Raw genomic sequence first — 24,497 nt, forward strand, 5'->3', positions numbered from 1 at the left:
CTTGTCACAGCCTCGGGGGGTGGCTGGGCCAAGGGGACATTTTGGCAGACGCTCTGCCAGCAGGAGGTCTTTGCAGAGCTTCTCTGCCTCTTTACTGGCTACAGGTTAGGAACGTCGCTTTCCAGGGCTGTGGGAGAAGATGGTTTTTGCCTGGGCTCTCCAGCTCGTGGAGATGTTCCAGGCTTGTCAGGAGCCAGCTTTGTGCCATGTTGGAGTTGGGCAGTGCCCCCACCCTCCGAGGTGAGGAGCTGATGGGGAATTCTCTCTTTCCCAAGGGAATTCACTCTGTCACTGGATAAACTATGCAAATCTCACTTAATAACAGTAAATTAATGAACCATAGGAAAAAGTCACCCTGGGGAAACATCCACAAACGTTTTGCCAGTGATGCCCTGAACCCCTCGGGGTGTTAAGCAGCTGAGGATCAACAGTGGCTCCCACATCAGTGGCACTGGGGGTAAACAGGCACAGCGGGGCCCAGGTGAGCACCCAGCCCCAAACCCCACGGCTCCACCACCCCTCCACTCAGTTCAGCAAACCAAACGCTGTACGTCTGGAATGGGATGCCAGGAGGCTGCCAGAGCTCTTGTTTTGGGCTGTGGCCCCCCGGCTGGCACGGGAGGAGGTGGCGGGTGCCGTGCCACCGCCGCACGCGCTCGCCTCCCGCGCAGGCTGCTGCGAGGGCTGAGGTAATCCCGGGTAATTCCTGACTTCCATGGAAATGCCTCCGGGCCGTGATGATTATCGCTGTAATTAGCCTCTCTGATTTTTCTTGGTGTTCTATAAAATATTAATTTACAGCTGGATCCTTGCCGCCTTTGTGTGCCGGCTCGAGCTCTTCCCATCAGCGCGGCATCTCTGGCACCTCTCTCTTGCCGAGGTCCCGTGGGGTTACACGGCAGCGCTGGGGCGGCCGCTGGTGGCTGCATCGTGGTTGGGGTTGGTGGGGCTGGGCAGGAACTTCCACTTCCCCATAGGAGCGTGCCCTTGTAGCTCCTGCTTCAAAGGAAATATGGAAAACTAGTGAAGCACGCTCAGAAAATGTCCTCCACACCTCTTCAGCTGGATGGTTGAAGGTGAGCAGGCAGCTACACTGCTCCAGAAGCACTTTTGTACAACATAGATCCGCCCTGTTCTATGTCTGGGCCAGAAATAGTGGTTTTGCTCAGCTGCATGGAAAATCAGGTAGGGCAGTGATGTCTGAGCAGCACCATGTTCCTCTCCCAGAATGGAGTCACTGGAGTGGACTCAGTGCCGTGATTTCCACTGCCAATATGAAGCCAAATGTGGGATTTGGTGGCACGTGGTGCCCTGAAAACTCACTGCTCACACCAGCGCTTTTAAGTTGCCTCATTTTTCAGCCAAGCTAAGTAGAATCGACTTTAATCTCGCTTAAAAAGTAGAAAATGCCACCTCTAATATTTTTGGTCCCAAACAATGGGAAGGTCAGGCAGAGGAAGGATGTTATGGTGTGCTGGTCCTCTCACTGCCTTCTCCCTGGGACAAGCCTTGGGCTCCAGACGCTGCATCCCAGCATCCCTGCCAGGGAGTGAGTGCTGCCAGGTCCCTAAGGCTGCCCCTGAGCTACTCACTCCTCTGGGACAGTGTCTCTGCCAGGCCAGATGTAGCAGCTCTGCTCCAATCTAGACAGCAATCTAAACAACAATCTAAACAACTCCAATCCAAAGAAAGGAGCATTACTAGTGATGGGAAGGGGCTGTGCTCAGCACTTGAATATCTCTGCTCACCACCAGAGATGTTTTCCCAGAGCTTTTGGCCAAGCAGTAGATGCTGTCACCATGTTTCACCCTCAGGACAACCCTCTTCCAGTCCCTGTGTTACTAAAACAAAGCCAGGCTGCAAAGCCGCCAGGAATTTGTATTCTCCAAGGCCATGTCCTCCCACAACAGTTTGCAAAGTGTTTGCACGGATGTTTCCATCGGGTCACTCCTCCCCTCCTGCAAAAGCAGCACACACTCTGTGCAGGTGCCAATCCCTTTGGCAGAGGCTGTGGCACCTCGGTTTAAAGCCAAGCACAGGCTGCAGACCTGGCTGGTGGCTCATCAGCCATGGCACCAGCCCTGCCAGCTCTCCAGGGATGCCAGGTGTGGATCTGGAGAGCCTGGCTGTGCTGCTGCCATCCACTGCATCCCTTAGCAAGCTGGCAGGCTCAGGGCTTTGAGGAAAACCATGTGACAGACACAGGAGGATGTTCTGGCATCGAGTTCAACCAGGGAAGAGCAGCTTTATCTGGTTTTTCTGTGTTTCCTCCATCATGTGGTTATGAAGCCGCAGAACCTCTGGGTGGGATGGTCTTACAGCAGGCAGAGCACTTCCTGCCTGAGCTTCCCAAAGCTTCCCAGGCTGCATCTCCCTCCTGGATGAATCCTCCACCATCTCACCCAGCCCAGACTTTGAACCCCCACTTTGTCAGCCCCCTCTGTGTTTTTACTCCCCAGTCTCACTGGTGTTGTCCAGTCCAGCCCAGTGGCACCTGTGCCAAAAAATATTCTGTCCAGTCACCATGCATCCAACATCCAGGAGAGATGCTGCACCCTGGCTTTTGTGTGTGGCTCAAGGTCCTCAGGAATATTAACCTCCTGCTTCCCACTCTGTGTGAGGTTTCTACATCTCTGGAGGGAAGAAGTCTCTGTGAGATGGAGGTGAAGTCTCCATTTCTATGGCAAAGGGCTCTCCCACCTCTCTCACTGCTGTTTTTAATTCAGCCTCCCTCTGCTGCTGTTGGGAATCAGCATTTTGGGGGGCAGCTTCCCTGTGCACCCACCGCGGTAACCCAGATCCCTTCTCTGTCAGCTTGCAAGGGCTTAACGAAACAAAACCAGCAGGCCAGGAACCTCAGCCGGCTTTCTGGTGATACGGATATTAAAATTGAGCTGCTCGTTGTGTCGGCAGAGGGCAGTGGAAGATGCTTCCAAACCTCCCAAGCCTCCCCCGGCCGCGCTGTGGAGATGGGGATCCGGGGAGGAGACTCCACCAGAGAGGAAGGGAAATAAAAATGCAGTTCCTCCAGCAGCGAGGCTGACCTGAGCGCGGCGTTACCGCCGGGCACCCCACCGGGCAGGGCCATTCGGGCTCATCCATCGGCGCGGCGCCCGAGCGGGAAGGCGAGGGGAGGAGACCGCGCTTCCCATCGGCGCATCCCTCCAGCTCGGGTCTCGCCGACGCTCACAGAGGCTGCTCAGAGCCAGCAGAGCCACCGCTCCTCATCCTCCGGCGGGGAGGAAGCGGATGGCGATGGAGCTGGCAGTGATTTGCCGGCGGGAGCAGGCGGGAAGGCCGAGGAGAGGTTTTCCCGGCTGTAGCCGTGCTCCAGAGGGGCTTCTCCTGGCCCGGCGAGGCGCAGCACGTAGACAACAGCCTTCCCAGCCTGCAGCCCGTAGCCGGGCGCTGCTCTCCGGCTGCGGGAGGAGCGGGGAGATGGTGCGGCCCTGCCGCCGCCTCCCTGCCGGCTCCGCACCCTGCCCTGTAATTAATATCCCTGGAGGTAAAGAAAGAGCAGCGGGAGGTTGGGATGTATTATTTTACTCTGATAGGAATCTGACACTGACACAGCCATTAGGGGAAAGAAAGAATAATAACTCAGACTTGGCATATATGAAAGTGCAAATACCTTCAGCGTGTGAAAAGACAGGCTTTAATATATTGGTGGGTTTGTAATTATTTATTGAAAGGAGAGAAACGCCAGAGCTTGCTGCAAAACAAGGCAGAGGCGAGGGAACAGCTCCCAGAATCACTGCGTTTGGGTGGCCGCTGCTATCCCGCCCGGGGAAGGCAGCGTGGGGTGACCCGTGGCCCCGGGAACAACCGCGCTGCCGGGGTGCTGCTGCGGTTCCCCCAGCAAGGAGCCGGGTCGGTGTCACAAAAACGCGTTCCAAACTTTTCGGGCACGCCAAAAATCCCACCGGGAACGCCGGCGTGGAAGGAAACCCATCCCCTGGCCGGCAGTTTTGCCACCTGCTCGGGCGGCTGCCGGGGCTCCGTGCGGGGCGGAGGGGAGCGGCAGCATCCCCCGCCGGGCCACCGAGAGACCCCCGGCCGCGCCCTCGCCATGTCCCCGCAGCCTGGGGTCTCTGCCGGGCCGGGGGGCAGCGGCGGCTCCCCCACGGCTCCCTGCCGCCCCCCGCTCCGCTCCGGGCCCCGCGGGGGCGGCGCTGGCGGGGACCCGCCCCGGGCCGGGCCCGCCGCAGGATGCGGCGGCGGGGGCGGTGCGGCGGCTCGGCGGGCGATGCGGGGCCGCGGCCGGGCCCGGGGCCGCCTTTGAGCCCCGCGGGGGGACGGGAGGGGCGGGCGGGCGGCCCCCACCGCAGGTAGGGACGAGGGGGCCGAGCGGCGCGATGGAGGAGGAGGAGGAGGATGGAGGCTGCGGAGGGGAGGCGGGGAGTGAGGCTGCGGCAGGAGGGGGCGGGCGGGGGAGCCGGCCGGGGGGGGCGGCGGGCATGTGGGACCGGCTGCGGGGCAGTCGGACGGCGGGCGGCGGCCGGAGCGCGGCCGCGATGGCGCAACGCGACGAGAAGGTGCCGGCGGCGGCGGGCGAGAGCGAGCCCGGGGCCGGGGCCGGGACTGGGGACGGGGCCGCGACTGGGGCCGCGGCTGAGCGGGGACCGAGCGGGGCCGCCGCGCCCTTCCAGCCCCCCGAGGGCGGCTTCGGCTGGGTGGTGGTCTTCGCCGCCGCCTGGTGCAACGGCTCCATCTTCGGCATCCACAACTCCTTCGGGATCCTCTACATGATGCTGCAGAGCGACCTGGGCGAGGGGGAGAAGGACCCGGCGCTAGAGTTTAAAACAGGTACGGGCTCTCCGGCCCCTTCCCCGGGCCGGGCAGGGCGGGCGGGGGGTGCCCGAGCGGAGCGGGGATGCCCGAGCGGAACGGGGGAAGGTGCGGCGGCGCGGCCGGCGCTGCCTCCCGGAGCTGGAAGCTCCTTCTCGGCCGTGTTGAGTCTCGATTGCTCCCTGCCCCCTCTATCCTCGTAGCCGTGGCTATATTTATCTCCGACAGCATCATGTGTTTCTAAGCTCCGATGTACTCAATTAAAAGTAATTCGGCTGAAAAACACGCCCTTAGCTTGTCCTGCCGGTGTGTCTTGGGGTAAGCAGAGCAGCGCCGGTGAATCAGCTGCTGGGTGTGAGCCACCCCCTCCAGTTTGCGTTATTATTGTTCTATTTTATGGGTTTTCAAGCTTTTTATCTGGCTGCCTCATTGGCCGGGGTTCGCTGCAGGAGCATCTGCCTGGCTGACACGCTGCCTCCCAGCCCTGTCCATTCAGTGGGAAAGCCGCGCCGGGCAGGGCTGGCAGCGCCGCCTGCCCGCTCACTGCGAGGGCGGCGCGGGGTCTCCAGCACTGAACATCCCTGAAAAGCAAGATCCGTGGACTGCACCCAGTTGTGTGTTTTGGTAGGACCTACAGGCCCGCCCAGGACGCAGACTGGGTAGTGTTAACATGGAGAAAAGGGACGTTTCGTGCTGCCGAGACCCTGCTGTTGAAGTAGACTTAGCAGGGGGACGCCGGCCTGCTGGGCTGGTGGTCCCAGCTGGACAGCGGTGTCGGAAGGCCCAGCCTTGTCCCAGGTCCTGCTATCCTCCCTGGAAGATCGTATTCATCCCTGAGAGGGACACCCTTGGCCGGGTGGAGACAAGCACTTGACGCTGAGGGAACCTGCTCGTGGTGCTGTCCTGACTCCGGACGGGATGTGGGCAGCAGCCAGAAACCAGGAGTGTGTTGGGGGCAGATGAGTGCCAGGGGTGCGTGAGGACCTCACAGCCTTGTTTTGGGGACCGGCATTGCCCGCATTCCCTCCCTTGGCTGGCGCACGGCCGGCGAGTGCGGCGGGGAGCGCGCCAGGATGAAATTCATTACGGGATCCACCACATCTACAGTCCCAAATTAACTCTGTGATACTCTTCCCAGGGAAACGATGCGACCATGTAATTACGGGCAGTAACGGAGTGCCACAGAGAGCTGCGGACGTGTGGCCAGTCGTAATTAGGGTGATTGATGGGCCGGCAGTGTGTGTGTGTTGTGTGTGCGCGCGTGTGATGCCCAGGAAGCTCATAGTGTAGCTCTGTGTTTCCTGCTGCCTGTGATTGTATCTAGAAAGCCTAAGGCAGGGCTCTAAAGGTAGAAGCGGTAACAAAAGAAATTAAATACTGCGAGTTCTGGTGGTTTGAAGGCTCTGTGCCCAAGACAGAGGTTGTAGGAGTCAGCATCTGCCTCTCGTTCCTGCCATCTATTTATTTAAGGCTATGACCGCACGGAGGCCTCGAAAAAGAAAGGCGTGTGGGTGTGCGAGGTGAACCCAGGCTCGGTAATTAAATTGCCTGGGTGACGAATATATGCATTCTGGTCTGGGTGCTTAATGAAGAGGCCGTTAATAACCCCTGCCGAGCCGTGGCTCCCAGGCTGCCGTGCCGAGGCTCCGGCGGCGGCGATGGAGCCCATCTGCGGCACCTCCGGGGCTGCAGCTGCACCGGCTGGGGCCGAGGGCAGCGGGGTGCAGCCTGGGGCCCCCCTGCAGCCCTTCCTCCCTCGCTCCCACCCCTCCCCGCTCAGCATTGCATAATTTCCCCGCGGCGCTCGTTTGCGTGCAAACATAATCAGGAAAATATTGTAGCTCCTTTCCAAGCGCTAAGTGATATGGCCTTCCTGAAAAGACCGGTGCTGTCTGTTTGTCCTGCGACGTCAGCCCGAGCCCGCCAGCTGCAAGCAACAGGCGGACCCCAGGGAGCCCCTCGTCCCCCGCCAACCGGGAGCAGGCTGGGAGGACGAGGATCCGCTCCCTGCTCCCACAGCAGCATCCAGCATGGCTGTGGGCATGGCTCAGCCTTTTGTCTCCTCTCCTAAACCTCCTCCAGGTCTCGGGGAGGTGGGTTTGTATCAAAGAGGGGGTTTGGAGGCAAAATGGGGAGTAATGCTGTCAGCTGGTCAGGCATCCCTTTAAAAATAGGGTTCTGTTTATGCTAAAGCGGGTGCTAGTCGGCACTGAACAATAGCCGCCCCGGCTATAATTATCAAGGTTTATTTCTTGTTTGCATTGGTCACGTTTTCTTGCGTTTGATCTTGAGAAACGCAGGATCCGTGGAGTTCAGGTCTGGGGTCAGGCTTTGAAAACAAACCCCGTGGCAGCAATGCATCGAATGCATAGGCTCCGCTCTTTAAAGAAATATACTGTGCAGCCTATGTCAACAAGCACGGCGGGCTGGGGCGGGCGGGCTGCTGCGACCACCGCGTGCCCCTTCCCCGCGGGACGCCAGCGCCGGGGCTTTTCAAGGCACACTCTGTGCTTTGGGTTTGTTTTCTTGCGGGGGGAGTGGAGGAATGCTGAGACCGGAATAAAAAAAAAATAATATACGTGCGAGCACTCGGCCAGGAAAAAAAAAATCCAGCTTTGCTGGAGAGGTGTTGAGTGATGCTTGAGGGTGTTTGCTGGGAGATGAGTGGTGACGTTTCCCTCCGGTTGTACAAGGCTCATTCCGGTGCTGAGGGATCCCTGGCTGTCGCTGTGCTGGTCCCACAGTGAGGGCTGACACTGAGCCAGGGGACAGACCAGCCATCCCAGCACACCCATCTTCCCCAGCTCCAGATGCCCTTCTGAGTGGCAGGACAGTCCTGGGGAGCATTAACTGGACATTGACCTTCTCACCTCCACGTCTGCTCTGTCACTGCTTGCATGCTGCCCCAGCCTTGGGAGAGGGGACATTGTCCCTCACCAGGGCTGTGCCCTCAGCCAGGAGGGTCCTGCTTGCACTTAGCTCCCCAGAGGTCCCAGAGGGGTGCTCCAGCTCCCTGGGGGAGCCAGGAGGGTGACACTTCTTGGTGTACCTTGTCCTTCCAAACACATCCTTGGTGCTGTGCCTGAGGTCTGGAAAGCCCCGGTGGGACAGACTGCAGAGACACATAGATTTTTTTGTTTTTTAAAAGGGTCTATTTATCTTTTTCTTCTCCCCCCCTCTTCATTGTGTCAATATCCCAGGTATAGATTAACTCTCTCCGCTTAATATTTAATGTTTTGGTCCCTGGAAATTGAACTGAAAGCACTGGGAGACATGGCCTGAGGAGCTGGTCTGGTTTGGCTGCAGCTCCTCTGAGTGCATCCCTGTGTCCATCAGTGTCCTCTAATGTGTGTGCAAGAATTTGGGGAGCAGCTTCCCCTCTTTAGCCCAGCTCCAGACAGGGAGCAGAGGCCACTGGAGCTCGCTGTGCTTAGGGACACTGGAATGATGTACAGACCACAGTACTTGACTGACCAGATCTTGAGGCCAAGGGAGAGCTGATGTCACATTTATTCCTGAATTCCCATCTGTTTTGCTGGGGAATTTCTTTGTGCTGATCTCACATCCTCAGGGCAGTTGAGCATAGGTGAAAATGGCTGGTTTTACTCTAGCGTTGTAATGAAGGTTTGGTAAGAATGAGTGAATTTGGGTTTTGGAGAAAATAAAGCATTTCAGTGCTAGTAGACAAATGAAAGAGAGAGAGAAGAAGCCATGCACTCCTCTCTGGGCTGAAGAAGATTCCCTGGGTGGGTGAGCATGGCTGGAGCTTTAGGAGCTGAGAAGAGAAGTTCCAAGGTGAGGGTAAATCACAGTAGTTTGGGTTGGGAGGGACCTTAAAGCCCATCCCATTCCACCCCTGCTATGGACAGGGACACCTACCACTGTCCCAGGTTGCTCCAAGCCCTGTCCAACCTGGCCTTGGACACTTGCAGGGATCCAGGGGCAGCCACAGCTTCTCTGGGCACCCTGTGCCAGGGCCTGCCCACCCTCACAGGGGACAATTCCTTCCCAATATCCCATCTATCCATGCCCTCTGGCAGTGGGAAACCATTCCCTGTGTCCTGTTCCTGTCCAGCTCCCTTGTAGCCCCTTTAGAGGAGGGGGAGAATCCCCTCCCTCAACCTGTTGCCCAAGTTACTTTTGATTGCAAGAGGTAATTCTTGGAAATGATCCCAACTGAACTATGATGGGGGTCATCATCCAGTGCTGGCACTTGGGAGGCTCCCATCTCCTGAAGGTGACAGTGTGGTTGTCACCTTCTTACCTAAATCTGAAGGCTTTGGAGCTTTTATGGATTACCAGGGCGCTGTCCTGGCCCCATTTCACAGATCTATTGGCTGAGGGTGCTGTGGAGCTCAGCATTCCTGGGGTCTTTCCCATGTCCATCTGGGTTTCCAACCTCCCTCTAACCCCACGGAGGGATGCCCTGACATGAACAATATTTACATAGGCCAGATGGGGATGTAAATCCAGCAAAAAGAGATAAAAAGGACGTTTTTATTACCCTGCCCTGCTAGCTGGGGAGTACAAAGAGCACCAGGGAGCTTTCCCAGATTTACTGGGGGTTTCCCATGGTGGGATGCCAAATACACCAGCACCAGGCTCTCCCCCAGCTCAGCTGCCTCTGTTTTGGGAGCTGGAATTTGTGATCACAGGGAAATAGTGGGGAGTTTTAGAGGAACTGGGGTTTTGCCTGCGCTGATTGCAAGGTGCTGTGTGAGATAAAGCAGCCTGAAAAGCAAACAAAGCCCAGTCATGTTGTTAAACCTGGTTCTTGGGGCTGTCGGGAGCGATTAAGGTTATTAGGAGGCCGGAGTGCTGTTTCTAAGGGAGGTTCTTGTTTTTCAAGACTGCAGGGGCCCTCTCAGCCAGCACATTTGCCATTTTAGTGGTTTTTAATTTATTTTTAAGTGTCCTCCACCAGCCAGCCGAGAAGATGAAGGGCTGTATTTCCTGGTGGCCATTGTCCTTGAGCAGTGGCAGGTCTTTTGACCTCGCTGTGGTGTATGAAGAAGTGGGACATGGAGATGTGCAGTTGGTTTGGAGGTTTTTGGTCCTTTTAGCTGCAACTAAATGAACAAAACCACCTCCACTTTGTGGGGTTTGGATTGTAGGTTAAACTTTGATGGGGCTGAGTTGCAGCTCCATCACTGAGACTAGGCTGGGAGCAGGAGGGGGAGGATGAGGAGGGATTGAAGGATGAAGGGGTCAGTGCTGCAGGTGACAGGGCTGGGATGGATGTGGAGGCACGAGGTGAGATAGGCTGTGATGCAGTGCAAGGCTGTGGGGCTGCAAAAAAACAGTATCATTTCCTGTTTTGGGGAGAAATCCACAAGTTTGACAAGTCACCCTTTAATTTCCTTTAAAACCCTCAGCAGCTGGAAGCAGACCATCAGCTGGGATGGTTCACATCCAACACCTTAAAATAGACCTGACCATCAGGTTGGGCCAAACCCCATAGCCGGGAGGCACCACTGACCTGGCTGGCAGTGCTGGGGGCAGACTGTGCATAGCTCACGTGGGCGTTGTCACTGCCCGTGTCCCTGGGACAGCTCCTCTGCTCCCTCCCTCCTCACCCAGCGTCTCCAGACACGTCTGTTCACAGGGATTATCCCACGTACGAGGCAGCACCATCAATCACCCCATCCCACCACATATCAGCCTTCCAAAAAATCCGGCGGTGTCACGGGGACCGTCGCTATCGGTGGATGCGGAGCCGGGGCTGCCAAATTCCCTGTAGGGCACTTTGGGGAAGGAGGAATTACATGGGTTTCCATCATCCCACGGCTGATTTTGTATCCCGTGGTGTGTGTGTGGGGAAATTCCCACTGGAGACAGGGTGGGAGCAAACTAGCACCGCTCCTGCTGTGCTGGCAGGGAGGTGACCCTGCTGGGATGGTGGCACCGGTAGCTGCTGTGACAGAGGGATTTGGCACCAGCTGGATACAAGCCCAGAGGAGCCTTTTGCTGTTATATCCCAGCCGCTCCTGGGGACCTCAGCCAGCGTGGCACATGCCAGCAGCAGGGGACAGCACAGCCGGATGAGGTGACACCCAGCTGTCGCGACATGGGCGGTGTTTGGGTGCTGCCACCTCACCTGCTGCTCCCAAAGCTGTTCCCCCTTGCTGGAAACAAATGAGGCTCCACCCTGACTCTGTACTCATGGAATAGGCTGGAAAAGGCCTCTAAGAGCACCACGGCCAGCCATACTGGGGTTCTGTTGGCTGGTGTCCGAGTGCCACACAGAATTTTCTGGCACATCACCAAACACCTCTGTCTCTCCCACACACTTTTTTTTGGAATGATCACCCCTCAGGCGTTACTTGTGAGTGGGTCAGAGCATGGAGGAGGATGTCAGCATTTCCCAGCTGAGGCAGAGGCCATGCACCCACATCTTGCAGCTGGTGCTTTCCCTGAGGAATCACTTCTCCTTGACTTTCCACCAGGGAGCCTCAAGCCTGTGCATCCCATGGCATCACCATGGCAATGGGCGGCAAGAGGACTGGACACCAGTACAGCACGTGTGCAAACATGCTGCTGCACCCATTACAGCAGGGATTTGTTGGGTTTTCCCTTCCTCTTCCTGGAAGGATTGATCATTTCCTATTGCCCGTGAAGGAGATGCTGCCTCTTGGCATTCAGCCCTGCGGAAAAAGGCCCGACGGAGGGCAGTGTGCCAGGCTGGGCATGGCCGGGGGCCGTGCCCGTCTCTCCCGCCGGGCGGTGCCGTGCCCGCCGCGGGCACCGGAGCGCTCGCTTCTCCGCGGGCCCTTTCGGCACATCCACCCCGAGACAGTTGGGGCGGTTGCAAAACCCACATGACGTGTGCTGGGAATTGCTGCAACACGCTCGCAGGAGCGAGCCATCCCAGCCTCTCCCCGGCACCTCGCGCAACAGGTCCTGCCAGCTCCGGGGCCGGCGGGACGCGGCGCTGCCCGGCCGGAGCTCCTGCCGCTGCCCCGGCCTCGCTCGGATGCGCCCCGCGGGCAGGGTGCCACAGCCCTGCATTCCAGCGGCACGTTTGCGGGGTTTTCCCCAGCCCCCGCCCTTGCCCTTGTAGTTGTAGATCCCTAAAAAATGTACCTGATGCAGGAGCTTGCCCCTGTCCGCAGCACATCCCTCGAGAGCTGGAGCGAGGTGAAACACCGGGGAAAACCCTCGGGAACGGCTGCCAGGTCACAGCCCTGAGCCCATGGCGAGTTGTTTTGCTGGAACTCCTCGTGGGCATGCTTGGCAGTCGTGTAGTGCCACGCCGTGCCATGCTGTCTGTGCCATGCCATGCCGTGCCACACTGCCCTCCGTGCAAAGAGCAGCCCAGCGTGCTCTGAGCAGCCTCACTGCCTCACGTGGGATCCCTGAGAGGACACTCTGGCAGGATGGCAGCCCCAGCACCCCTTTGCATCCCCCGGGGCTGCTCCACCGCGGGGATATCCCGCAGCTGCATGGCTGCATCCCGCAGGGCACAGGCAAGGAGCATTGCACCACGCTGCTGTAACGGGAGCTCCCGGCGTGTCCCGCTGCTGGCACCCCAGTGCCACTTGGGGAGCGTGCTTTGGGGTCAGTGCTGCCGACAGCATGGGCTGGGGAGAATCTGGTCTGCAAAACCTCACGCTGGAGGAGGTGAGCTCACCAAACCCTGCTCCTCTGCATCTATGGGACTCTTTTGGCTCTGAATTTGGATTTAGCAGCTCCGTGATGGGTTCTGGCTCGCTTTGCCAAGGCCGGGTTGGATGGGGCTTTGAGCAAGCTGGTCCAGAAGGTGTCCCTGTCCATGGCAGGGGGCTGGATACGGATGGTCTTTGCAGTCCCTTCCAACCCAAAGCATTCCACGATTCCCTGCAGAGAGCTGCCTCTCCCGGGACGGGAAGCCCCGCGTGCTCCGGAGCAGCTCAGGCACTCACGGCATGCGCTGACTTGTTGGGGTTCGCCCCGGGCAAACACCAGGGCCCTTCTCAGGGAGGAGAAACAACCCTACCACAGTGCCTGCAGCCAAGGAACCTGCTCTGAGCACCCACCCACCACCCCATCCCGGCCACCAGCTGGGCTGGGGACCCCAGGGCACACGGCGACCCTTCCCAGTGGCATCCCCAGAGGTTCTTTTCTTGGTCATTTCGCAGCAGGCACCAAAACAAAGCTTTTGTTTCAAGCTCTTGGCCTTAATCTGTCCACCCACTGATCCTGTGCGTAAAAGGGAGGCAAAATCCTTCCCTCTCAGGGGATGTGGGTGTTTTGCCAGGGAGCTGGGCATTGTGGCCAGAGGGTTTGTACAGACCCTGTGCAAAGCAGGGGGAGATCAGTGAGTAAACCTGGAGCCCACCGAGTTGGGAATCAATCTGGTGGCAGCTCCTTCAGTGAGGATTGTGCTTCGATTTCAGTCTGATGGAAAAGTATCTATGATTAAACATTGGCAGTAATTACATAATGGGTATGCACCAGATGATGCCCAGACAAGCTCCCTCCTGGGATTTCCCAACTTTTGGAGTGTTTGCAATCATCCTGAAGAGCTTCCTTCTACCATGGCGGGGGTAATTATTGATTTTGTGGCAGCACCCTGCACGAGGCTCAGCAGGAGCACTGTGGTCATCAGCACCAGGCTGTGGCCACCCTGCCCTGATAGCTCTGAGGCTCAGTCAGGCATGAGAGATGGACCTCCCCATTCTATCCCCAGCATTGCAATGGCAATGAAAATATAATAAAACAGGAGAGAATTAAAAAGAAAAAAATAAGAGAGTAAAGCTGCTTTTTGGGTCTGCTGGCAAAGCAAGCAGGGTGGTTGCAGCCATGTGCTTACGCTGTGAGCAGTGACGAAAAGGCAACGTCAGGATGTTCTTGATGGTGGGCCAGCTACTAATCCATGTATTTCAGCAAAACCCAGTTTGTTCCTTAAGATTTGTGGGAGTGGGGACAACTGGGGGTGTGGGGAGCTTGTCTGGGATTAAACCTGCCTGAGAGCCAAGCACGCCAAGCTCGCCAGCCCGGGGAGAGCTTAATTAAAGTCAACGGAGAAGCGTTTCCAAGAAAATTATATGGGGTATTTAAACGGGATCTTTGCGTTCTGGGCCCAGAACGTCTCCTTTTCCCTCCTCGGTGTCAGCTTTAATAAAACAAAATGAGATCTCCAAGAAAAACAAATTGGAGCTCTTAAAAGGCGCTGCGGAGATAAAAATCAGTAACAGTGTTGCTGGTAACACCTTGGGTTATTAAAACGGAAAGAATGCTAACGATGCAAATCGCATGGGCCTTTCTTGTGGCTGCTCCCCGGCGGGAGCTGCCCGCCCTGCGAGAGGGGCATGGGCACAGTGCCCCCTGCCATGGCCCTGGGCTGGAGCTGCAGGGCCACTGAGGCTTTGCCCACCAGCTTGGGGTGGGTTTGGGAAGTGGGGATTTTGGAGTTGTCTTTCCCAAGGCTCTGACGGCAGCTGCTGGGGTCAGGAGCAGTGCTGAGGTTAAATGCTAAAAGGCTTGGAAAAATGGCAAGAATCAGGATTCAGGGGACACCAGACTTAAAAACAGCTTCAATCCAGGCTGGTGGTGTTGGGAAGATGCCACAGCTCATCAGAGCTCTTTTAGAGGCTGAAGGGGTGGATGGAAATATCAAGCTGGGCTTTTTATGGCCTGAGAGTGGCTCTGCTCCCCATGCTGAGGCACTGGGCTGGAAAACTAGGCTCACCTCTTCTAGAAGCAGGGCCCCAGTCCCACTGGTGCAGCTGCATCCCCCACCCAAGGGCTGCTCTCCCAGTGCCCTGGCCCCTGGCAGGGCCCTTTTGGTCCCTCCACCATCTGATTCTGCCTTGCCGCAGCCAGAGGGGATTCAGAGCTACCCCTTCTGTTCTGTGTGTTCCCATCGTGTCTGGCTGTGCCCTGACTGGGACCTGGGGATGGGAGTGGGGCAGTGCACAGGCACAGGGGTGATGCTGCTGCCCCAAGTTTGGGGGCAGGAAGCTGCTGGAGGCTCCTGTCTGTCCATCTGTCCACAAAGCAGGAGAATCCTTTTGGACAGGGTGGCTGTGCAATGCCCAGGGTGATGCAGTCAAGGTCAGCTCCTGCTTTGCTGCCCTGCCCAGCTCCGTCAGATAAGGCAATTACAGCTTTATCACTTAATTACAAAGGTAATAACAGGAGTGGGATCGAGAGAGACTGTTGCCAAGGAGGGAATATTGGTGGTGTTGGGTCCTTTTCTTTTTTTCAATATAAGCTCATTGGATCCTCAGCACTGCTGGTTTGAGGTCTTTGTGAGGCTCCTCCTGCCGACTTCCCACCATTCCTCTGCCCAGGGGAAAACTCAGCATTAAATAAAAGTTGTGCTGAGTGCTCTGGTTCCAGGGAAGCTTCTTCACAGTTGGTGAGAAACCAGCCTGGGAGGGGAAGGGGTGAGGACTGACAGGGATGTTGTCAACCGCTCTGTGGACAGCTTTTCCCTGGCACCTTGGGAATGCGATTTCCATCCCTTGCAGGTTTTTCCTGTCCCACTCAGCAGGTGTGGGGTGCACACTCTCAGCTGCACGAGGGCATGGGGCTAATGCTGGGTGTCTGCATGGCCTCGGGAGGGACAGCTGGGAATGAATCCCAAAGCCCTTGCACCAGGCTTTTCCACCCTCGGCGTCACGTGTGAAATGCTTGATTGCTGCCCTGGAACCCACCCAGATGGGAAAATGAAAATTTTATATTTGGCAACTCTTTCGCAGCCTGCTGGGGTGGTGTGGGAGAGGTGAGAGACATTGGCTGCGATATCCAGAGCTCTGCTTGTCTCTGACTCATGTGGTCCCAGCTTTCCACTGTCCCTGTGGAACAGTTCCAAATCCAGCACCAGGATTTGGGGCATTTCCCCAGCAAAACTGGCCTGGCTGGTGCCTTTCTGCCCTGAAAATGGGGATTTTCAAGAGCCAGAGTGGGTTTCTCACCAAGAACTAAAGTTTTGCCTGGTTGTCCTGATGTCTGCAGGGTCAGGTGATAAACACGCAGGTGATGTGGGGACAAGGAATAGTGCTGCAGGCTTTTAACTGGAAGAGCAAAAACTCCCTTGGGATCTGCATTTTAGGAGAGGACCTTTATTAAGGGAGATTCATATAAAATCCAATGTGTTGCCCAAAGCTAAGAAATCATGGCAGGTTTTTTAAAGCTGTTAAACTCTGCCCTGCTTCAGTTCATCAACCAAAGCATGAACCGAAGAGCCTGGAGAGGAGGCACTTCAGGTCCTGGGCTGACCTCTGTGCCTGGCTGTTAACTCCTGCTGGCCCGTCCTAATCTCCCTCTGGAGATAAGATTAGCCCCACTGCAGTTTTTGGAGCTTGTTTCCCTCCCTTGGGACAGCCTCCTCCCAACCCCAGTGTTCCCAGCCCCACCATCTGCAGCCTTCCCCCACAATGGTTTGTGCTCCACTGGTCTCATAAACAAAAATGACGCAAAAAAAACCCCACAAAAAACAGTTTTTACAGCAGGGAGAGTTTTTCTACTGCACAAAGACGGTTGTTTAGATTTTTATGGCCGGATGAAGAAGGATGGAGATAAAAAAACAACCCTAAAAGCTGTTGGGAAGATGATGCAAGGCAGAGCAGCATGAAGAGCAATGTCTCTGAGGACTTTAATGTTTCCTCTGCTTCCGAATCAGGGATTGCCTATTGCAAAATGCCAGGCATTGCTGATTTCAGCCTCTGGCCACACGCCGACACTTTCTGCAGCAGATAACTCCTGCTTTATCACCTTTCTGCGCCGGGGCAGAGCTTCCCCTGAGCACTGGAGTTGGGAAGATGCTGAAGAACCGAGCAAGCAGGCTGTGGGGCTGGAGTGAAAGCAGCAGGTTGTTGGCTGGGTTCCCCATTAGTCAGGGCTGGTGACGAGTTGATCTCCTTTCTTTCCCATTTTCTTATGAATGAATCAGTTTTGGCTCAGCCCGATGGTCAGACTGGTTCAACGAGAAGCAGCTGGTATCAGTCTGAGCTGGGGAGACAAAAACCAGCCTCTCCCTGGCTCTGCAAACTCCGGGGGATCCCGACAGGTCTGCGGCTGCCGGCAGTGACAGCGGCACTGCTGGAGGTTCGGCTGCTCCATCGCCCCATTCTCTCCCTCCTCCGTGCCTCTCCCAGCTCCTGGGCACTCTGAGACTTCATGGACACATCAAACTGAGTGCTGGATGCACACAGGGACCTGCATCCCGAGCCTTCCGCTCTCCAGGGCATCAGTGCTGCAGCAGGGATATTTTGAGGGGACAATTCCAGCTCCAGGTTACCTGTGGTCACTCTGGGGAGCACAGCTCGGCTGTGTTTGCTGTTCCAGTCCCAAAGCAGCCCTAATTCAGAGTCAGTCCTTGGCCAGCAGAAGATGCTCGACATTTTGCCACAGCTTCAGCTGGAGCAGCTGGGATTTGGGAACCCTCCCTGCCAGGGGCAGCAGGGATCTGTGGCTGCCTCTGCTCAGCCCCATGGTGAGGATTTGCCGTGGTCTCACTGCTCTTCCCTTCACAGCTGGCACCCAGCAGCCCTGTACTGCTCTGCCTGTGCACAATGCCACCCCACAAGGCTGTGCCAGCTCCCGTGGGAAGGGACTGTCCCATGCCAGGATGGCTGCAGAGGCTGAGGAATGATGATGCCTCAAAAAGCAGCATCCCTGGCACTGTCACAGAGCAGGGCTGGGCTGCTGTCCCCCAGCACACCTCCATGGGGCTGGGGAGAGCGCAGGGTTAGAGCCACCCCACACTTCGGGCTTTGCATTTTAGGGCTGCCCGTGGCCCCCCAGATCCCTCCACACCCCAAAATCCTGGCAGGCTGCAGCTCTCGGCACCTGCTTCTCCCTTTGCCGTGAGCGTGGATGGGTGATGTTGGAGCTCAGGCAGCTGAAAACAAGCCTGGGGCTGTGGGGTGTGTTCCCTGCAGCAATCCCACCCAGGCACCTGCGGGGACAGGGATAGTTTCACAGGGACAGGGCAGTTTTGATTCCCACCCCAACCCAAAATGCTGTATTTCCACGGGGAGGAAGAGGAGGCTCGCTGGCCACAGAGATGGGGTGTGTGGCTCCTAACCCTGACTCGCAGCACCAAACCTCACCCAGGAGCTTACAGAAGCCTTCATTAACCTGCCCTGTTGTTTATTCTGATTTCAAAGCCCTTGATGCAGCAAAAAGCAAAGGCATTTCCTCAGGAAAGCACATTAATGTTTCACCTGCCTCCAGAGCCCTTTGCCACCGGGGCACTGCAGCGGTCGGGGCTGTCCCCAGTTCCCCTCGCCCTCGTTAAACATTGTGTGGCTCCGAGGGAGCTCTGCCCGGGGCTGTCGTGTGGGCTAAAGCCCTGGGGGTTTCATTTAGCTGGGTGTGTGGGTGTATGCACAGATCCTCACGGGCACACTGCTGTCTGTGGATCATGGGTTTGCACCCGAGGAGCTGCAGGGCTCGGGGCTGCATCCCTGCCGTGCCGAAGGGAAGCACAGGGCTCATCCCACACCGAACCCCAGCGCCTCTTCCCCTCCTGCCCGGAGCCCCAAAGGGCAGGGCAGCTCCTTCCCCAGAGCCACCCGGCGTCTGAAAAACTTTCAAATGAGAGCAGGTCAGCCAAAAGTGACAGCCCGTTGGCAAAGGGGTGTAACCTGCTTCTTGCTGGGCTGAAAAAAAATTAAAAAATTAAATAAAACGCTGCTGGTTTTCACTTTCCTTTAGTGATTGGATTTGCTTAATTACAGCCTGGTCTATTTTTCTGAGATATCCAGTTGTTTTCAAATGTGGTCTTTAATGTAAGGAGGCTCCAAGAGATTAGAATCACATGGATATTTTACCCTTCTTTCACCCTCTGGGTGTCTGGTTTAATGATGATACGCAAGTCTTGTGTCATCTGGGGATCTTTTTCCTGGTCCGTAGGCTCCAGGAGCCCCATTCAAAGGCATTGGTGTCTGTGCTGCAGACCAGGGGGAACTCTCCAGAATTAGGGGAAGAAATTCTTTCCCAATGGCCATCGAGATCAGAGCCCAGATGTTCCAGCACGGAGCTGTTTTGTCACACAGACCCTGTGCCAGCCCAGGGTGCTGCCCTGACTCTGTGCCTGCTCCAGGGCTCTGCTCAGCCTGCTTAGAAACAGCTTCCCTGAATTTATTTTGATTTTTAAGGATATTCTCTCAGCAGAGGAGGCTCCCCTCTGTGGTCAGCCATCACCTCGTGTCCCTCATGCCACAGGGGGTTTGGGCTGGGGCTGAGCCCTGGGGCAGTCTGGGGAGATGCTGGTAGGGCAGGAGAGCTGCGGTGCAAGAGGCTGTGGAAGGAGGTGTTGCATCCTTTGTGAGTGAACCCTGGGGGCAAAACAACTTGAAAAAGCCACCTGGCAGAGCCTGGAGAGGGGGCTGCCCTCGGAAAACACCTGGAGCAGCCACCACCATCTTCCCTCTCATATTTCCAGCCCCCTGCATAGTCAGGTATTGGGCAGACTTTGTCTGCAGGGAGATTTGGGCCGTGTTGGGTGGAAGCAAATAAGTAACATAACTGAAATATTTTGGTAATAGTGGGGTGGGAGGCTCTGCCTGGGTGCCATAGGGGAGGAATCCCAACCCTCTCCATTTCAGGGTGTTTGTCCAGCAGGGTTCAGGCTGAGGTTGCCACAGGTGGAGCTCAGAGGGCTCTGGTGGGTGGCAGGGGGTGGCTCTGGGGACAATACTGCAGGGCAAAGCCAGCAGTGCCAGCAGAGGTGTGGTTGGTAGTGGGAAAAACACAGGAATGCTTTCTTCCAACCCCACTTATCCTCGGGGTGCCCCAGCCTTGGCTGATGGGTGTTTGGGAGGTTTAGCTCTTCCCACACTTTCCCAGTCTCCATCCCCACCCTCATCCTCAGCCCATCTGATAGGATTACAGGATCACAGAATATCCCAAACTGCAAGGGACCCCCAGGGATCATCCAGTCCAACTCCTGGCACAGGAGACACCCTAACAATCCCACCCTGTGCAAGCATTCCTGGAGCTCTGGCAGCCTCAGGCTGTGCCCATTCCCTGGGGAGCCTGGGCAGTGCCAGCACCCTTTGGAGGAAAAACCTTTCCCTAAAATCCAACTTCACCCTGCCCTGACACAACTTCAGGCCATCTCCATCCCCATCTCCATCCCCATCCCTGTCCACCACACAACGGGAAAGGACTGGGCTGACTGGGAGATGTGGAGGAGAGGAGGGAGAATGTGCAGTGCTGAAACCTGGACTGGGGCTGTTCCTGAGGGAGGACAGAAGGTGCATCTCTCTTCAGCTCCCTAAAAAGTTGGAAAAACCAAGGTAGTTAATTGTGTTCTCTGTCCAGTGAGGGACAGGTTGCAAAGCGATGCTTGGAAATTTTGCAGCAAGGAAGGTGTTGGTTGGGAGAAATATTTGGAGTTCAGAAAGACCAGCCCTTGTCTAGGGGAAGGTGTAAAAAAAATATGTATAAAACACCCTGGAGGGATTGAAGAAATGTGTTCATGTCACACTTGGGGACATGGTTTAGTGGTGGGCTTGGCAGTGCTGGGTTAACAATAGGACTCAATGGTCTTAGAAGACTTTTCCAACCTAAACAGCTCAGTAATTCTATGATTCCAAGACTGGAGATGCCCACCCTCAGAGGGTTTGGAGGAAAGGCTGTGCAGAAATTTGCCAGGACTGAGAGAAGGCCGTAGATGTCCTGCAATGGCAATTATTTGTCTGCAAACCAGTGCCTGGGTGGGTGAGGAGCTGTGGCCAGGACTCCTGTTTGGTGTCCAGCCTGCTGGGACTCTCCCCTTAATGCTCAGGGCTGGCAAAGGGCTGGAAGTATTTTTCTTTCTGAGTATCCCTTAATTAGCTGAAAGGGAAGGCTGTCAAGTACCCAATTGGGAAGGAAAAAGATCTTCGTGAGCCTGTGACCAGCCCAACATTTCGCCTTCATTTATTTTCCCTGACTTCTTTGTTTTCCCCTTTGAAAAAAAGGGTGTTTTTCTCTTTCCTTTCATTTAACTGCTATTTATTCGCTCGTAAGTGGAAGGAATTCAGCTGGGATCAGCCTGGCTCCTGCCAGCGACTGGAGTTGAAAAGTTTCCGTGGGGGAGATGTAAGAGCAGAGCAGGGGGGTTGTTTTCCACCCGCCGCCGATCCTCGCTCCGCGGGTCCCTGGGTCACGGCCAGCCAGGTTGCATGGGTTTAATTCTCCTTTTTTTACTGGGATGTTACAAGTGCCCATGGGAGTTGCAGTGGGAGGAGCGTGGAGCTGGGCCGCGGGGTTTCTTCTTCTCCTCGCTGCTAATGGGAAACAGAAGATGGCTTGGGAGAAATTTGGCAAAGAGGGAAACTTTTCTGTCTCTTTCAGCTTGGAAAAAAGCATCCTTTCTCACCCCTGCCTCACGGCAGAGGGAGGAGGGTTCCCAAACACAGCCCAGGAGGGGTTGGCAGGAGGGGGACAGGGGAGGCACTGAGTGCCCAGTGATTTCACAAGGATGGAGCAGCCTTGGACCACCAGCTTTGTTTCGGGAGGGGAGCCCAACCTGCCTCCCATTGGGGGCCAGGAGCCATCCCATCTTCCCCCTGAGGTTGGGATGCCCCAGGTTCTGTCACCCTGGAGCAACCCTGAGGATTGTTGGGATGCTGTGTGTTGGGTACGATACCACTATGTAGGTGGAGATGCAGTGGTGGATCCCTCCTGGGCTCTGGATCCCGTAGGGATGCACATGGATTCTGTGCCCAGCTGGGAGATGAACCCCTGACCCTGGCATGAGGAGCTCTGGTGGCTTTACCCTTATCCCAGCCTGTGAGCTGGAGCTGCTTCACCATCTGCTCTGAGGTGCCTTGGCCTGGAGCCATGGCTCTGTGTGCTGGTGGATCCCAGGGCTGGATGAGCTGCTCCAGCCAGGAGCCACTGCTCCATATCCCAATAGATCACAGGGCTGGTCAGGCTGCTCTGGCCAGGAAAAGCCATGGCAGCCAAGCATGTGGGGCAGCTGGTAGGGCTGAGGTGCTCCCAGAGTCACCTACCTGCCTTTTAGGACTTCCAAGTGACCCCCACAAGTGGGGATCCAGCCTTCACCTGGATCACAGCTTGGGGAACGGTGGCTGACCGTGGCTGATCACATATCCCAGCACTGCTGGCCCACTCCTGGTGCTGGTGCTCATATCCTGGCAGGTGCCTTCTCCCTTCCATCCCTCCCTTCCCCCTTCCATCGTTCCCTGTCCCCTTCCATCCCTTCTGCCCTGTTTGTAAAAAGGTGATGAAGCCCTGGGGCAAATTCCCGAGGCTCTACCATCCCATTCCCCCAGCTGCACTGCTCTCCCAGTTGTCTGTGGCTACAGGAACTGGTTACCAGTTCTGCCAGTGCCATAAGGAGGCCATGGTGGTTTCAGAGGACATGACCCGTTCTGGGGCTGGGGAAGCAGAAGGGGATCACACCACACCGTTGGGGACAAGGGGTGAGTGCTGAGCTGTTCCCAGGCTTTGTGACCTTGTACCAGTGACTGGAGGAGGTTAATCATAGTCAAAGCCCAGTGAAGTTTGGCCAGGTCATGGCTTTTCCAAAGGCTGAGAGCTTTGGACGTCTGGGGCCACAGCTGACCCACAGTGTCCCACCAGAGTTAATCATTGCCATCAGCCATGGGACCTGCCTGGCTTCAGCAGTGGGAACTGTTTCCCAAAAACACAGGGTGAGGGGCCTGGAGGAACCTCCAACCCACCAGCATGTGTTGGGCTGGGGAGAGCCAGGTTCCCTCACCTTGAGCCTAAGCCAAACTCTAAGCCTGATCCAGACCTTAACCCTGATCCAGACCCCAACCAAAATGCTAATCACAACCCTGATGTTGCCCCTGATCCTGAACTTTTACCTCCCTTTTGTTTTATGAAGTGCATACTGTGTTTATCGCCCTGTTGGAAGTAGGACAACCTGGAGCAGCCACCAGCAGTCACTCAGGGCCCCTCTGGTCTCAGTGTCATCTGCCCTGGAGCTGGACAGAGGCGGAAGGATCTGGTCTGCTTTGGTCACCCTGTCCCAGCTGGGAGGTCCTGGGGGCTGCTGGTCCAGCCTCAAGCTACTGTGTTTGGAGATGTAGCTGCTATTTCTGGGAGAGTGTAAATCCCAAATCACTCCACACTAAGCCCAGGAATCCTAAAACTTGGGTTCTCCAAAATCTCCCTAAAACTCCCACTATTGAATCCTAAAACTCCCACTATTGAGGGCAAGTTCTCCAAAACGGAGCTATTGGTGGGTTCCCCGCGGTGCTTTGCCCACCCTCCCTCTTCGGATCTCCCATCCTTGGGTTGCATTGCAGGGGGACATTGTGGGGCATCACAGATGAGGAGAAAAACATGTGTTAAAGGGAAAGATGGGAAAAATCAGGAGTTCTGGTCTCGGCACCGTGTGTTTGGGAGAGCACCGGGATCCGGGGTGCAGCCGGACCCTGGGCTGGTGCCACCCTTACCACTGGTCTCCTGATGCTGGAAGGAGATTTTTATACATATACATAAAAAAATACTTTCTTCTCCCTGTGGGTGTGTTTTGAAAAGGGGCTTGGGAACAATGAGGATTAACAAGCAGATAGAGAATTAAATGCAGGGTTTGAGTCTTCAAATGTGTGCACATTTCAGAGAGTATGTTTGTGCCAAGATAAACTCCGTCAGGAATAAACATCGTTTTACATGAAAGGCTAATTACAGATTGGTGCTCCGCGGGTGGGAGGAGGGAATTTTCACCAATTAAAATGGAACTTTTCTGTTTTTCGTAAAATTGCTGGATGAAAATGCAGCCAAGGGCTGGCGAGGAGTTTGACAGCAGTTGAGGGGGGAGATGCTCATCCCCACAATTTGTTTTTTCCCCCCCAGTGCTAAGGAGTCTCTGCCAGTTCATTTGGGCAGAAGCTGCGGGAGGGCGCTGGTTTTGCCCAACAGCAGCTGAACGCCAAGACAGCCCCAGGCTCTCACCCAGGGAGATGGGACATGGCAAACATTGTCCAGCCCAGCATCCCTCAGACTCACACAGCACCAGGAGAGCTGGGAGTAACCAGATCCTCGGCCTCCTTGGGTGTGTAGGTCATGGAAAGCTGTCTGGATGGGACGCAGCCCATGTTGAGGAGCTGCTGCGACTGCGGCTCCTGTTTGTTGGGTAACTTTGGTGTGTGGTAGGTGAATCATCCCTCAAAAATTGCAAGCCAGAGGCGACGCGGAGAAGAAAAACCTTCCTGGCCTGTGGAGTGGAGTGCTGGGAAGAAAACTCCCGCCTGGGCACATGGTGGGTTTCAGCTGCAGAGCACATGCTGCCTTGTTGCTTTTGGATGGATTTCACAAGAATTTGCATTTCTGGACCGGCTCTGGAGCCTCCGAGGCTGAGGCTGTGGATGGGGAGGACGTGATGCAGCCCAGAAACCAGCTCTAACGCCATTTTGCTGTAGCCAGGGTCGGGTTTTATGGGTTTGGAACGAAATGGATGCAAAATGTGGCTGGGGCTGAATTTCTCGGGGATGTTGAGCGCAGGAACCCCAGGCAAACACTCTGTGCCTGCTGCTTGCCAAGCAAAACCACAGATGTGTCTCCATCTCTACTTAGTGTGGCCACAGGGCAGCCCATTTTGGGACTTTTCTCTCACATAAGCTGAGATCTGTCACTTAGTGGTCACAGGAGGTGGCCTGGGCATCGTCTCTTAAAAGTCCTCTGCATCCTTGAGAGAGGGGAGGCAGAGAGACACAATCAGGAGAGATGTGGTGGGGTTTTAAAAGCAAAGTATATTCCCAGCCTGCTCTGCTGCACTGCTCTGTGCCCCTGAA

At 56.1% G+C, this 24,497-nt stretch overlaps 1 protein-coding gene across 1 annotated transcript in view; it reads left to right on the forward strand.

The window, feature by feature from the left end:
• Positions 1-4,442: 4,442 nt before the first annotated feature.
• The window catches only part of SLC16A2 (solute carrier family 16 member 2), a 35,667-nt gene continuing 15,612 nt past the window's right edge, over positions 4,443-24,497 (forward strand). The window contains exon 1 of the mRNA XM_085060044.1: positions 4,443-4,806. Within this exon, the coding sequence (XP_084916170.1) occupies positions 4,458-4,806 (349 nt within the window). The 5' untranslated portion in view covers positions 4,443-4,457. The remainder of the gene's footprint in view (positions 4,807-24,497) is intronic.

This window comes from Lichenostomus cassidix, chromosome 4A (assembly GCF_008360975.1).
Source record: "Lichenostomus cassidix isolate B80296 chromosome 4A, HeHo_3.0, whole genome shotgun sequence".
In the NCBI taxonomy this organism is placed as follows: domain Eukaryota; kingdom Metazoa; phylum Chordata; class Aves; order Passeriformes; family Meliphagidae; genus Lichenostomus; species Lichenostomus cassidix.